Source organism: Monocercomonoides exilis (assembly GCF_001643675.1).
Source record: "Monocercomonoides exilis strain PA203 chromosome Unknown scaffold24-1337568, whole genome shotgun sequence".
NCBI classification, from domain to species: Eukaryota; Preaxostyla; order Oxymonadida; family Polymastigidae; genus Monocercomonoides; species Monocercomonoides exilis.
The window spans coordinates 397,987-410,311 of NW_027150569.1; the positions used below are offsets into that span (position 1 = coordinate 397,987).

The 12,325-nt window shown below is 31.9% G+C and overlaps 2 protein-coding genes across 2 annotated transcripts; one reads left to right on the forward strand and one right to left on the reverse strand.

Annotated features, from left to right (window-relative positions):
* Window positions 1–1,574: 1,574 nt before the first annotated feature.
* Window positions 1,575–3,459, reverse strand: MONOS_12116 (uncharacterized protein; the record flags this gene model as incomplete). Its single annotated transcript, XM_067864711.1, has 5 exons — window positions 1,575–2,182; window positions 2,291–2,416; window positions 2,511–2,633; window positions 2,809–3,185; window positions 3,365–3,459. The coding sequence occupies 5 exons, from the start codon at window positions 3,457–3,459 to the stop codon at window positions 1,575–1,577; spliced, it is 1,329 nt and encodes a 442-aa protein (XP_067726843.1).
* Window positions 3,460–6,846: 3,387 nt separating this feature from the next.
* MONOS_12117 (uncharacterized protein) lies at window positions 6,847–8,184 on the forward strand (the record flags this gene model as incomplete). Its single annotated transcript, XM_067864712.1, has 1 exon — window positions 6,847–8,184. The coding sequence occupies one exon, from the start codon at window positions 6,847–6,849 to the stop codon at window positions 8,182–8,184; it is 1,338 nt and encodes a 445-aa protein (XP_067726844.1).
* Between the last annotated feature and the right edge of the window lie 4,141 nt (window positions 8,185–12,325).

The following is a 12,325-nucleotide window of genomic DNA, read 5'->3' on the forward strand; positions in this document are numbered from 1 at the left end:
TTTTCTGTTATTTCATATTCTCCATCACAAAAATTCTCAATAGTCATTTATTTTCTTTCTTCCTCTGCTCATTCATCTTCATTCATAACTCGTTCAAAATGATTACACCGATTCCTTCCAAAACGGAAGTATTTCCAGCCATCATCGAGGAAATGAAAAACTATTCATTGTTTATCAGTATCTCAGTCCAACAAAGAAGACACACAAACTTCCGCTTCTATTTGCCTCGATAGGCATAACAGTCAGCTTCTGATCTTCTGATCTTCATTCAGCCATTTGCATTCTTAGCTCTTTTGATGAAGATTTACCCATATTAGCATTTTTTTGTTCCTCACAAATTGAACCGAACTTTGAATTGTGTCATTTTTTCTGTTTTGTTTTGGAAAGAAAAAATTTCATTAAAAGATATATCAACAATTCTCTATGTCCAAATCCATAGGAATAGTTAAAATCACTTGGTATATTCACAGAGAACGGGGCAAAAAGTTTCAATGAAAAAAAAATATAAAACACTGAAAAATAGAGCTTTTGCAGTAGTCGAACCCCCGACCTTTGACCAACGGAATATCAATGGTCGAGGTTGCTACCGCTTGCGCTACTCGAGCCAAAGCCCAGCTTTGGGTCAAAAACGATATGGACATATCATAAGGTTTTGAGAATGTCAAAACATTTTTGTTCTTTCTTTTACGTCGTGATTAATTCAAAACGGTTGTGGTTTAATCACGACGGGCCGTATCACGGATTTATGAAAATGATGTTTGTTGATCATAATTATTTTTTTCTTTCCATTTCTAAAAATAACGTTTCAAATATTAACAGCATAAAGATATGGGGGAAAATTTTTCACTTCAGGCATTTTCATTGAAAAATTATGCACTTTCTTTAAACTTTTTGAAATCAAAAAACCCAAAAAAAATGTATCCATTTTTTGACATTCGAAAAATGTTGGAAAACTTTATGTTTTGATTTCAAAAAGACATGTTTAAGGATATGAAAATCGAAATAATTTTGTAATCTGAGAAAGTGAAATAAAGTTATAAGTGAAGCAATTTTTTTGTGTTTTGTGCAATAAAAGCTTGAAAGCCCGTATTTTCCCACATATGTTTTATGTTATTATGTTTTGTTAAAATATAAATGATCAATAAACTCAACTTTTTTCAGATCTTACGATTTTTTGACATTATCATATTTTTAACTTATAAAGGTGGAAAATATTACCAACATCGGAAGTTTCAAGTGATTTTTCTTTTTTTTGAAAGTTTCATTTGGTTTCAAATTATTTATTGTGAGATTTTCACAAATTATTCAAAAACTTGAGGACATTTTCATATATAACTTTTAATCCAGTTCGTTTTTTGTTATAAACAAATTTAAAAGTTTATCTTTTCATATGAAATACAAATGAATAGTTATGAAAACTGTTTTTTTGTTATTTTTTATTTATTTTTTGAATAAAGTGTTATTGAGTGTGTAAAAAAGAGACAAGAAGTTTTAACAAGAAATGAGATTTATTAAAAAATGAGAAAAAGGAATAGTAAAAATCCAATAGACAGAAATGAGAAATTAAAAAGCTTTTATCTTGAATTGTTCGAGTTCAAAAGAAATTCCAAAGTGGTTTCATTGTGTCTGCGTTGGGCTGTTCCGATTTCTTTTAGATTCTTTGCAAACTTTGTTGATCGCTGAATGATACATAAGCAATCCTTGTCCAGTATTTGCTGCTTTTCCGCTTGAGTGGATGAAATCGATGGAGTTTTATTTAAAAAATGATGGTAGGAGATTTTATTCTTGACATTAGGTTGTTTTTTGCTTGAAGAGTTGGCAATCCTCGGAGATTCAGATGATTTTTGTTTTTCCTGAGTTGAAAGAGAAGAATTGGAGATCGGTGCAATTTCTTGAGAAGCAGACATTGCTGAAAATGTAATTAAAAAAGGTTGCGAAGATGATAAAAGAGATGAACTATCAGAAATTGTTTCTTCCCTCATATTTGGTTCTGTGGAAAATTGGAAGGATGAAGATGAAGTCGGAATTGTGATATTTGATACGATGATTGATGATTGAGGTTGTGGAGAACTTACGATGATCGATTGTTCTGTTGCTGAACTTGTAACTTCTGTTGAAGTTGACAATAAGTTTTGTTTCGTTGGTATTCCAACAGAAGATGAAGATGATAAAGATGAAAAAGCTGAAGTCAAAAATGAAGAATTATATGTCGAAAAAAGTTGTTTGGCAGACTTCCATTGATTCGGAAGCAGCCATTTAAAAGAAAAATCGATATCATCGGAAACAAAACCTTCATCACTTTCAGAAATCGACGAAATTCGAGTATCTTCATTCATTGTTGTTACCACTTTCTGATCTCCGCTGCATTTACCTTTTTTCTCTTTGATCTGTGTTTGTGGTTCAGTAGTTGCATCAGCTGAATAAAAAAATTAATATGGTATATGAAAAAAATAAAAGTTTAATTGTTTATATAAATAAAGTCAATATGGGTAAAATATGAAAATTCAAACTATCTTCAAGTGCATGCAAAGATGTTACACTTGAAGTTGGAGTTGAACTTGGGTTCAATCGATTAAGTAGTCTGGCTCTGTATTTTTCATTGGCAAGTTCCTTTTTCTGTCTTTTTGCCTCAACTTTTGTAATTAGATCAGAGAGGAAAAGTTGATTGGCCTCAAAATCTTCCTCCGACAATGGGTTTTGCAATATGTGATAATTTGTTTAACAGCACGCAACGTAAAAGTATTCAGCAATTGAAGAAATTTTTTTAGGGCCAAGGTCGACGAAATATTGTGAATAATGTTTTCAAACGACCAAAAAAGCGTTCGACGATTACTCTATGCGCTGCAAGCTCAAGTGTCCCAACAGGTTTGGTTATTATTGCTCTAAATTCACTTTTAGCACCAATATAAGCCGAATCTGTCATGATTTTTCCTCCATCCAAACGTGCTGCGAACTGAGAGTAATGCTCACGAAACACGACATAGTAGTGAACTGCTCCGCCATGGACCTTGCTGACTGTACTAGCAGTTCCTGTTTTTGGATTCACTCCCACTTCAACTTTTACACAATAAATTTTGTGCTTTCCACTGAAACAATCGCTTCCACAATTAAATTCTTTTCCTGTTTTGTTTACCAGTAAAACTGTACAGTCCAAAACAAGTGCCACCTCCTCCATTCCACGAATTCTGTCAGGTCAAACGTGAGAAACACATCAGATAAAGAGACTTTGATGGATTGCAAGATCGAATGAATTAGTCTAAGAGTTGCATCTTGCGTTTTAAGAAAAGGTGATGTGATGAGATGAGAAACTGTTGGTGATCCAAAATGAAAAAAATTTAATAACAAGAATAACTGATCGTCCAACTTTTCAATAACTCTGCGTTTACCCAGATGATGGTATATCTCAGGTTGAACAAGACGAACAAGAAGATCAAACTCACTCTTTGTGAAACCAGTCATTCTGAAAAGGCCCAAATCTTTGTTTGTGAATTTGGACAATGCGTTTTCAATCAATGACAGTTTCTTTTCTTCCTCTTTTTGATGAGTAATTTTCGGAAGAACATTTCTTTCTTCAACATGAGTAAAAATTTCCAAAAAATTAGATTGACTCATTTTCAGAATAAGATATAAAGAATTGATCGAATGAATCCATTATTTGGAAATTTTTTGTGATCCCCTTGTCCCACTTTATATATAATTCATCGTGAATGAATCAAAACGTTTTATCTTTGACTTTTTTGTTTTAGCACTTGATAAAAAGAGGTTGATGAAAACAATTACAATTGACAATAACACAACGTTTAAGTTCTTTTTCTTTCTTATGACTCAACTTAAACCTAGCGAAACCCTAACCCTCAAAATCCAAAAAAGATCTAATTTTTTGAGTGATCACCCAAAAAAGAAGAGCGTGAACATAACACAAAACCAAAGATCTGTTACGCTAACCCTTTAACCAAAACCAATCTATTAATATAGTGATTATTTTGGAATTTTAACCCTAAAAACAAGAAAAAATACTGGGTCAGAATAAATCTGCCCCGTTCTCTGTGAATATGCCAATGACTTCACTTTATTTTTTCGATTTTTATTGCATTGATAACAAATCTCACAATAACATATTTTATTAACGATTTCTTGATCAAAATTAAAAAATATGAAAAAATGATCCGAAATAAACAATTTGTTGTGTTTGCAAAATATTCTTTCAAATAATTAATAAAACTTTAATCTTTCGGAAGTTAGCAGAACACAAACAGGAACAACTCCAGGATTTTAAAGACTTCGACGTTTGTGGATTAACAGTAACGAACTTATATCAGTTGAGCAATGCCCTTCCAGAATATGAGTTGCAGTATTTACCTTATTTCAAAGTTAATTCATTTTCTAATAAATTTGAAGTTTGAGAGAGTACATATGTATAACTGTCTCCCTTTTGCAATTCTGCATTTCAATTATTAATTTTATAATGTTTGAAAAGCAAAAATTATTTAAAAACTTTAGTATGGACCGATTTTTCGCAAAAATTTTTGTTTCTCGTGAAAAAACTTTTTTTAAAAATGACCCATAAATATGAGTATTTTTTCAAAAAATAAATAATACTTGATAATTTTGAAACAAAAAGTAGATGAAATGTTATTAATTGTAATATTGTTCAATTTTAATAATAAAAATTTGATTAATAAAACAATAAAAAAAAAAAAAAAAAAAAAAAAAAAAAAAAAAAAAAAAAAAAAAAATAAATTTAAAAATTTGAATAATTTGATCAATCCCACAATCATATTTTTAATAACCAAAATATTAAAATTTGCTTTCTTTCGCCAAGAATTGAACCCACGTTTGAGATCATATTACAAATCATATACATAAATATAGTTTTAAAGTGTGTGATGAATAATTATCAATAAATCATTCTATCCTTAATGAATTTTGATTAAGATTTTTTTGGATGATTATTTGCATGAAGCAGGAGGACATACGCATAAATCCATGGTGATCATGAAAAAGAAGCATTGAAAAAACGTGTGTATGCGTTCTTTTCAATGATTAACTATATTTTTTCAAATTTTTTGACATTTCTCAATTAACATTGTATATTTTTTCCTGATATAAGAAGAATACTGAAGACAAAGCATAATTGAGTGAAAAAGATGCATAAAAAGCACAGGGAGAGGATGAGATGATTATTTTGGAATAAAAAAACGAAGCAAATTTGATTACACATTTTTGAGGATGAATTCCAGAACGAACAATGAAATAAGGCAGAATTATTTTTTTTATAGAATGTTTCAACATCACATCAGTGTTTTGTGAAGTATAATTTAAATATGATTTTCAAGAATGCCATTACGATATTTTGAATGAAACAACTGAAGAAGATTCTTGCAATTAAACATATGATGCGGATCTGATTGGATTTATCATGATTCATCGAAGTGATGCAATAATTGTAAGTTGTTTGAACGGTTCAAACGAAAAATTGCGTGGAGCGAACATTTTTCCATGTTATTAAATTGAGCATAGTCTTGTTCATCTGACTTCAGATTTCATTAGTTAAATGTTCATTGTTGAGGAGAGTGTGAATGAAGAAGAGATTAATCTGGAGGAGATTAGTTTGAGCTGGAAGAGCAGAGAAATGAGCGAAGTTGAAGTGAAATCAGAGAATGAAAAAAGAAAGGATGCATTGGTGATAACAACTGGAACGGTCTCATTATTGAGAGTGAATTTCGTGTTTGATTCAAATTTCATTTCTTCACATGAATCACTGATATCTCCCGAAGGAGGGATTCTTGAAGTGATGAATTGTTCATTCACAACAAAACTCTCAAGTGAAGAAGAAAATGCAGAATTTGCAAGCTTTCCATTTTTCATTTTTTATATGGAAAAAGGAGAATTACAACATGATGGATTTTCTTTGTCATATCTCATTCTTCATGAATCAGCATTATATCTTTCATCACCACTTCCATCTGTTATTGATTCATTAACGATTTGCAATTCAACAATAAAAACTTCTCTATTTGATATTAATGAATGTGGACAATTGAGCACGGAGAAGTTTCATACTAAAAATATCACTGTTGAAGGAAATGAAGAATCATTGATATCTTGCCTGTCAATGAAAAAGGCAATTCAGTTGACAAATTGCACAATGGGCGGAATTAGTTCAAAGACCACAAAAGGAAAATTAATGAAACTTGAGGATTGTTCAGATGTGAAAAATACAGGGTTGCATTTTCGATGGGAGTTCAAAGGAAAGAAATGAGCAGAATTTGAATGAAGAAGAAAAAGAGATGTGCAGATGGGATGGATCTCTGGTGGATGTTGTGAAAAGTTCTGTGACGATGAAAGACACAACAATGTCATATTTTACAAAATGGTGGAATAACAATAAGTGGAGGAAATGTGATTATTGAGATGGGATCATTTGAGAATAATAATCCATCAATTGAAGGATATCCATCACTGAAAAGAAACATCATTTGTTCAGATTCCGGAACATTGAATGTGATGAGTTTGAAAGGAGGAGATGTGGTTTTACCAAATACATAACTTTGGATTCTGAATGAAGGATGCAATTTAGAAGGGATTGTTTCAGAAAGTGATTCATCATTCTTCATACATGTTCTGGAGAGTGTGGAAGCGAAAGAAGAAGCAAACAGAATGAAGCTGACATTCAAAGGAATGCTTCTTGTTTCATGCAATCTGTCATTTTCAGTTGTGAAGAGGAAGGGAGAGGAGAAAGAGATTGAACATTAAGATTTTGATTCAAATGGGTTTTTGTCGGAGAAAGAAGCAGAAGGAAGCGCGGCAAAAGATCTCATCAGCAGTTGTGGAAATGATGTTGAAATGAGTGTGTATATTTTATTTGGGAACGCAGAGTCTTCTTCATCAGCAAATTCATTCATTCTGAAGAATGCAAGTGAAATTGAACGAAAAGTGGATGAAAGAATTGTTGAAGGAGGAAAAAAAGGGAAATCGAAATGGCCAATTATTGTGATTGTGCTTGTTGTTATTCTGATGACAGTTCTTATCGTTGCAATTGCATTTATTTTTCGATGGAGGAAATCAAAGAGAAGAACTAAAGAACTTGAAGAGATTGTGGAAGACAATATCAAAAAGGATCCAAAGCTGATTGAGATGGTGACGATGGAGATGTCGTCTGACGAGCAGTGGAGGAGGGCAGAGAAAGAGGCAGGGAAGAAAAATGATGAGAGAATGAAGAAGAGAATATATGAAACGAATATGCAACATTCTGAGTCTTCAGAGCATTTGTTGTCTGAATGTGACTCCACTGAATATATATTGGGAAGAGATTCAGACAAGATTTCCCAATGGATGCTTGAGAAAGTGGATGAAGAGGAGGAGACGAGAAAGAGAACACCATCTCCATCGGTCACATCCACTTCAACAACAGACTCAGATTCAACTTTTGTTCGCGGGGAGGATCTGTGCCCAACCACCTCGTCCATGTCCAATCTGGTGGATGCCATGGCCTGTTCATCGCCTCATGAGAAATTGATTGTGGATCTGAGGGATTCATTGTTCATGCTGCTTCATGGAAGGAACGAGAAGAAGCAGATGGCGATAGGCACTCTGAAGGAAAGAGAGCAGACAACTGCCCAAATCCTGTTCTGGGTGGCCAATCTTGCACTTCACTCCTTTGATGAAATGGAAAATCCTCTTTCTTCTCTTGCCAATCTGAGTCCTCACGTTGTATTGTTCTCAGAACATATGGTCATCTGCATTGTTATGCATTCAGACTTCTCTTCTGATGATACAGATTCATCATCCATCTCTTCGTCAACTGCTGTGACGTCCGCAAGTGATAATGATGATGATGAAAGTGACTCTCTTCCTTCATCAGCATTTGAGGATGAGGATAGCTTCAAAAAAGAGTGCCTGAGGTGGAAGGCACCTGAGCTGCTGATCAACAAGAAGATGGGAGCAGCAAAGGAGTCAGTCTCGTTCTCGATTGGGATGATGCTGTGTGAGTGCCTGACGCTGCAGATCCCGTTTGGAGAGAATGAGGCAGAGGTGGCAGGACAGAAGATTGTGAATCGAGAGATATCGAATGTGAAAAAAGTTGAATGGTTTCGACTGAAAGGAATGGTGGAAAAAAGTGTTCTGGTTCAGATGCCAGACAGTGTGTTATTTTCAGAAATGAAAAGAGAATTTATTTGGTAATTACGTGCGAAGGCAGCAATGCTGATAGTGTCAAATGAGATGTGCTTTTCAGGTAGAAACAGTGAGGCGAGATATGAAAACTGTGTTCGAAGAAGCAGCAGAACAGTGGAGTGTGGTCTGAGAGATGAGCACAAGACATTATTGTTGTTGGCAATGGGAACAGCACAAACAACAAAAGCGATAGAAATTGAAGACAATTTAGAAATAAATGAATTTGTGTGTGGGTGATTCTTTTTGAAAAGTCACAAATGCATAATTTTCTAATACTTCAAAAATTTCATATTTTGCTAAATATTTTGTTAACAAATATCAAACTTCACTTAAATGGAATCAACAACTTGATAATGCTATTTCATTCATTCTTAAGTAGATTCGTGAGTGTGAACAGAAATTTGAGCAAAATATGAAATTTTTGAAGTATTTGAAAATTTAACATTTGTGACTTTTCAAAAAGAATCACCCATGTGTGTAAACATTTATTCATGAATAGTTGCATGTTAATATATACTTCAAATTTAATTAAAAGGAAATAAAGTTTATTTTTGTTTTGAATTTAAAAAATTGTTGAATTGGACAAACTCTTGATTTATGAATATATTGAAAAATCTAATTAATTCAATGTTTGAATTGCACACATTTTTGTTTTTTTGAAATGTTGTTTTGTGTTGAAACTGCTTAACAAATTGTGCTAATTATTTTGAAAAGCAGGTTTTATTTTCATTCATCCAAAATTCAAATTTCAAAATTCATCAACAAACATTAGCTTTTGATTCTCAAAATAAGCCATTATAATTAATTAACTTTTCAAAATTTTGATCATTTTCAAAATTATTCTATCAAACACATGGTTGAGAACGAATTAATAGATAAAGAACTAACTTTCAGTGAGTTTTTGAAGCGATCAAACAACAAAAATCAGTTGGCTATTGAATTGCTGTCCAAATTTGTTATAATTAAAAAAATCGAATGTGCTGGAAGTGCGAAAAACTGATGGAATCAAGGACCCAAAAAAAAGATGGTGATTACGATATTTACAAATGTTCAAAATGCGGAAAAAACTACAGCTGGAATCAAAACTCAATTTTAATGGAATTTCATCTTTCACCATTCAAACAAACATCAATGTTGTAACATTTTTGGAACACATACCCAATAAAGGAATTCACTTTTGAAACAAAAATTTCAAACAAAACTGTATTGAAATTATTTGAAAAGAAAAGAAGAATATGTTATTATTTTGAAACATTCGAAATGGAAAAAATAGGAAAAGATCGAATAGTGGAAATTGATGAAACTTTTATTCATAAAAGAAAGAACTGCGCTGGGAGATGCAGAGAACAGCAATGGTATTGGGGGGTTGTTGAGAGAAAAGAAATTGGAAAGCCACAAAAATTGTTAGTCGAATTTCTTCCAGATCGAAAAGCAGATACAATATTGTATTTTGTGAAAAAGAACATTGAAAGATCTTCAACTATAATGTCTGATAAATGGTCAGCATATAACTGCATTAGTGAAAACGGCTTCACCATTGACAGTGTTAATCATTCTCTCAATTTTGTTAAGCCTGAAAATCCTAAAGTTTACACTCAAACAATCGAAAGTGTGTGGTCTCATCTGAAAAACCACATTCCAAAAAGAGGAAGAACGTTCATTCAGACAAAAGAATATTGTTATGAATTTCAATATCGGTTCAACAACAGACTCATACTGACAGCATATATTAAGGAACTTTCAAAAATCAGTTAGAAAAATTTGGATGTTTTTTGAGAGCTTACAGCAAAAGCGTTGCAAGTTAAAAAAGCATTCATTTGAAAGGGAGGAAATTCATATTGTCTTCTTATTTATAAAAAAAAAGAGGAATTGAGAAAAAGAAACAACTATGAAATGTGTGATGAAAATGAACTTGATGAAATGTTAAAGAAAAAAAGATTATCGAAGAAATTGAATGAAACAAATAAAACTGAATTCATAAAAAAAAAAAAAAAAAAGAAGGATTGATGACAAAGAAGAGAAAGAAGAGAAAGAAACATTAACAAAAGTTGAAACTGAAGATGAAATATTCTCATCTGACATGGATAGCAAAACTCCAAGAATGAAGAAAAAGAAAAGACACAGATCATATGACGGAAGATTTCTGAAAGACAACGATAGCCAACAGTTAAAAACGTTGGAGTTTGAAACCCTTTAGTTTTGCGAAAAAAGAGAGAGAGAAATAGAAGAAATGGAGAAAAAAGAAAAAGAAAAAACAAATACAATTCTCAATCGAAAAATGTTCAGAAGCTTAATAAAATCAACAAATATTGGAACAGAACAGTCGCCAATAAATATATAAAATTTTATTTCTCATTACTATTTATCACATGTCTAAATTTTTTTGAAAAGTTCCTTTTGCTTAATTTTCAAATAAAATAAAAATTTCATATTTTGTTAAAATTTCTGTTCCCTCTCACCAAATTTCGCTGTCATGAAAACAAAATCTTGGTAATGAAATTAATTCCATTTTAGTGAAGTATTGTCAGTGGGAACAGAAATTCGATCGAAATATGATATTTTTGTCTTATTTGAAAATTAAACAAAATGAACTTTTCAAAAAAATTTGGACACATCACATTTTGATCACTTTGCAATAAGAAAATACAATTAATACAAATGATGGCATTTGAATTTCAAACAAAAACAAAACACAAGAATTGTCAACGTGCCATTAGTAATCAGCTCGTTGATTTCACGATAATAATTTTATTCCATTTTTATAGCAATATTGAAATAACAACCAGATTGATTATTTTCACAAGACCACATTTTTTACACATTCATACTCTCAAACGATAAACATGTGGCTATGTCAGAAAAACAAGTGATATACAAATTCTCACAATAATCATCATCATCCAAGCATTAACAGTTTAATGCTATGGAACATCTTTTTTTCTATCCTCATGCATTTCACATCATCTCTCATTCCCCTCCTCTTTCGCAGCGAAAAACGTGACACATCAACTCTCGTCCCTTCATAAAACAATCCTGATAGTTCGCAACCATTCTTTCATTCATCGTTTCTTTCACAACCAGAAACTCTGTTCATTTCACTATCCTTTCAAATCCTTCGCAGATTCTGTCCTGTGCAGCTTTGCCTCTTCTGTTTCAGATCCAATGCATATTCGAGCTTCCGTTGATATCAATAATACAAATATCTCAAAAACTCTCCTTGAATTAATGTTGCACAAATTCACTCCAATTTATTTCACTTGAATTGACACAGAACAGCTTTTTTAAACACATTTTCCCCTTATATTGCTCATATTTCCAATAACAATTTTCCTCATCCTCAGCCCCACATTCATTTGCTTGCACCCTTCGAAAATAGATGGGACAAATCTGCCTGTTTTATCAATCACATAACAGGCTTTATATAATCTAGTTGACAGACGATTTGAGCTAAAATACAGATAATAAATGAAAAGCGCTCTTTTTCTAATAACTAAAAAACTGAAATTATTTGGCGAAACTTTGTCTGTCATGTTCAGTTTTAAAAATGCCAAAAATAAAAAAATAATGGGTGTGATCATTGAATTAATTTGTTCTCACGCATATTTACGCTCATTGCAAACTAACATTGATGAACTCGGTAGCATCCTTTTTTTTTTTTTGTTAATTTGTGCATTGATCAAGTTTTAACTCTAATTTTGTTTTTAATGTTTGAATCATGTGTAATTTATTAATCAACTTTTGATTGGAAGCACACAAGCATTAAATAAAATCAAACACACTCAATTTTGAAAAAATAATGGCGCTAAGTTTGAGTCTTTGGTTTCAAATATTGATTATTTGAAATTTTAATAATTATTAGTTGAAAACAATTTTGAACGATTTATATTGCTCACTGAAAATTGGTAACATACAATCGAATGAATTGGTAGAATTTTGAATTAATTGGATGAAAAGGAACTGTGTAAAAGTAACATGTTTAAACAATTCAATGAAATGTGAAAGAGTTGTTGAAAATCAGCTACCATTGGTTCATAAGCTTCTTTCGTTGAAACAAATATTATGTTTCATTACGCTGAAATGCACTCAACATTAATGCTCCGAAAGATCATTAAGTGACATTTATATTATGAAGATAACTGTGGATGAGATG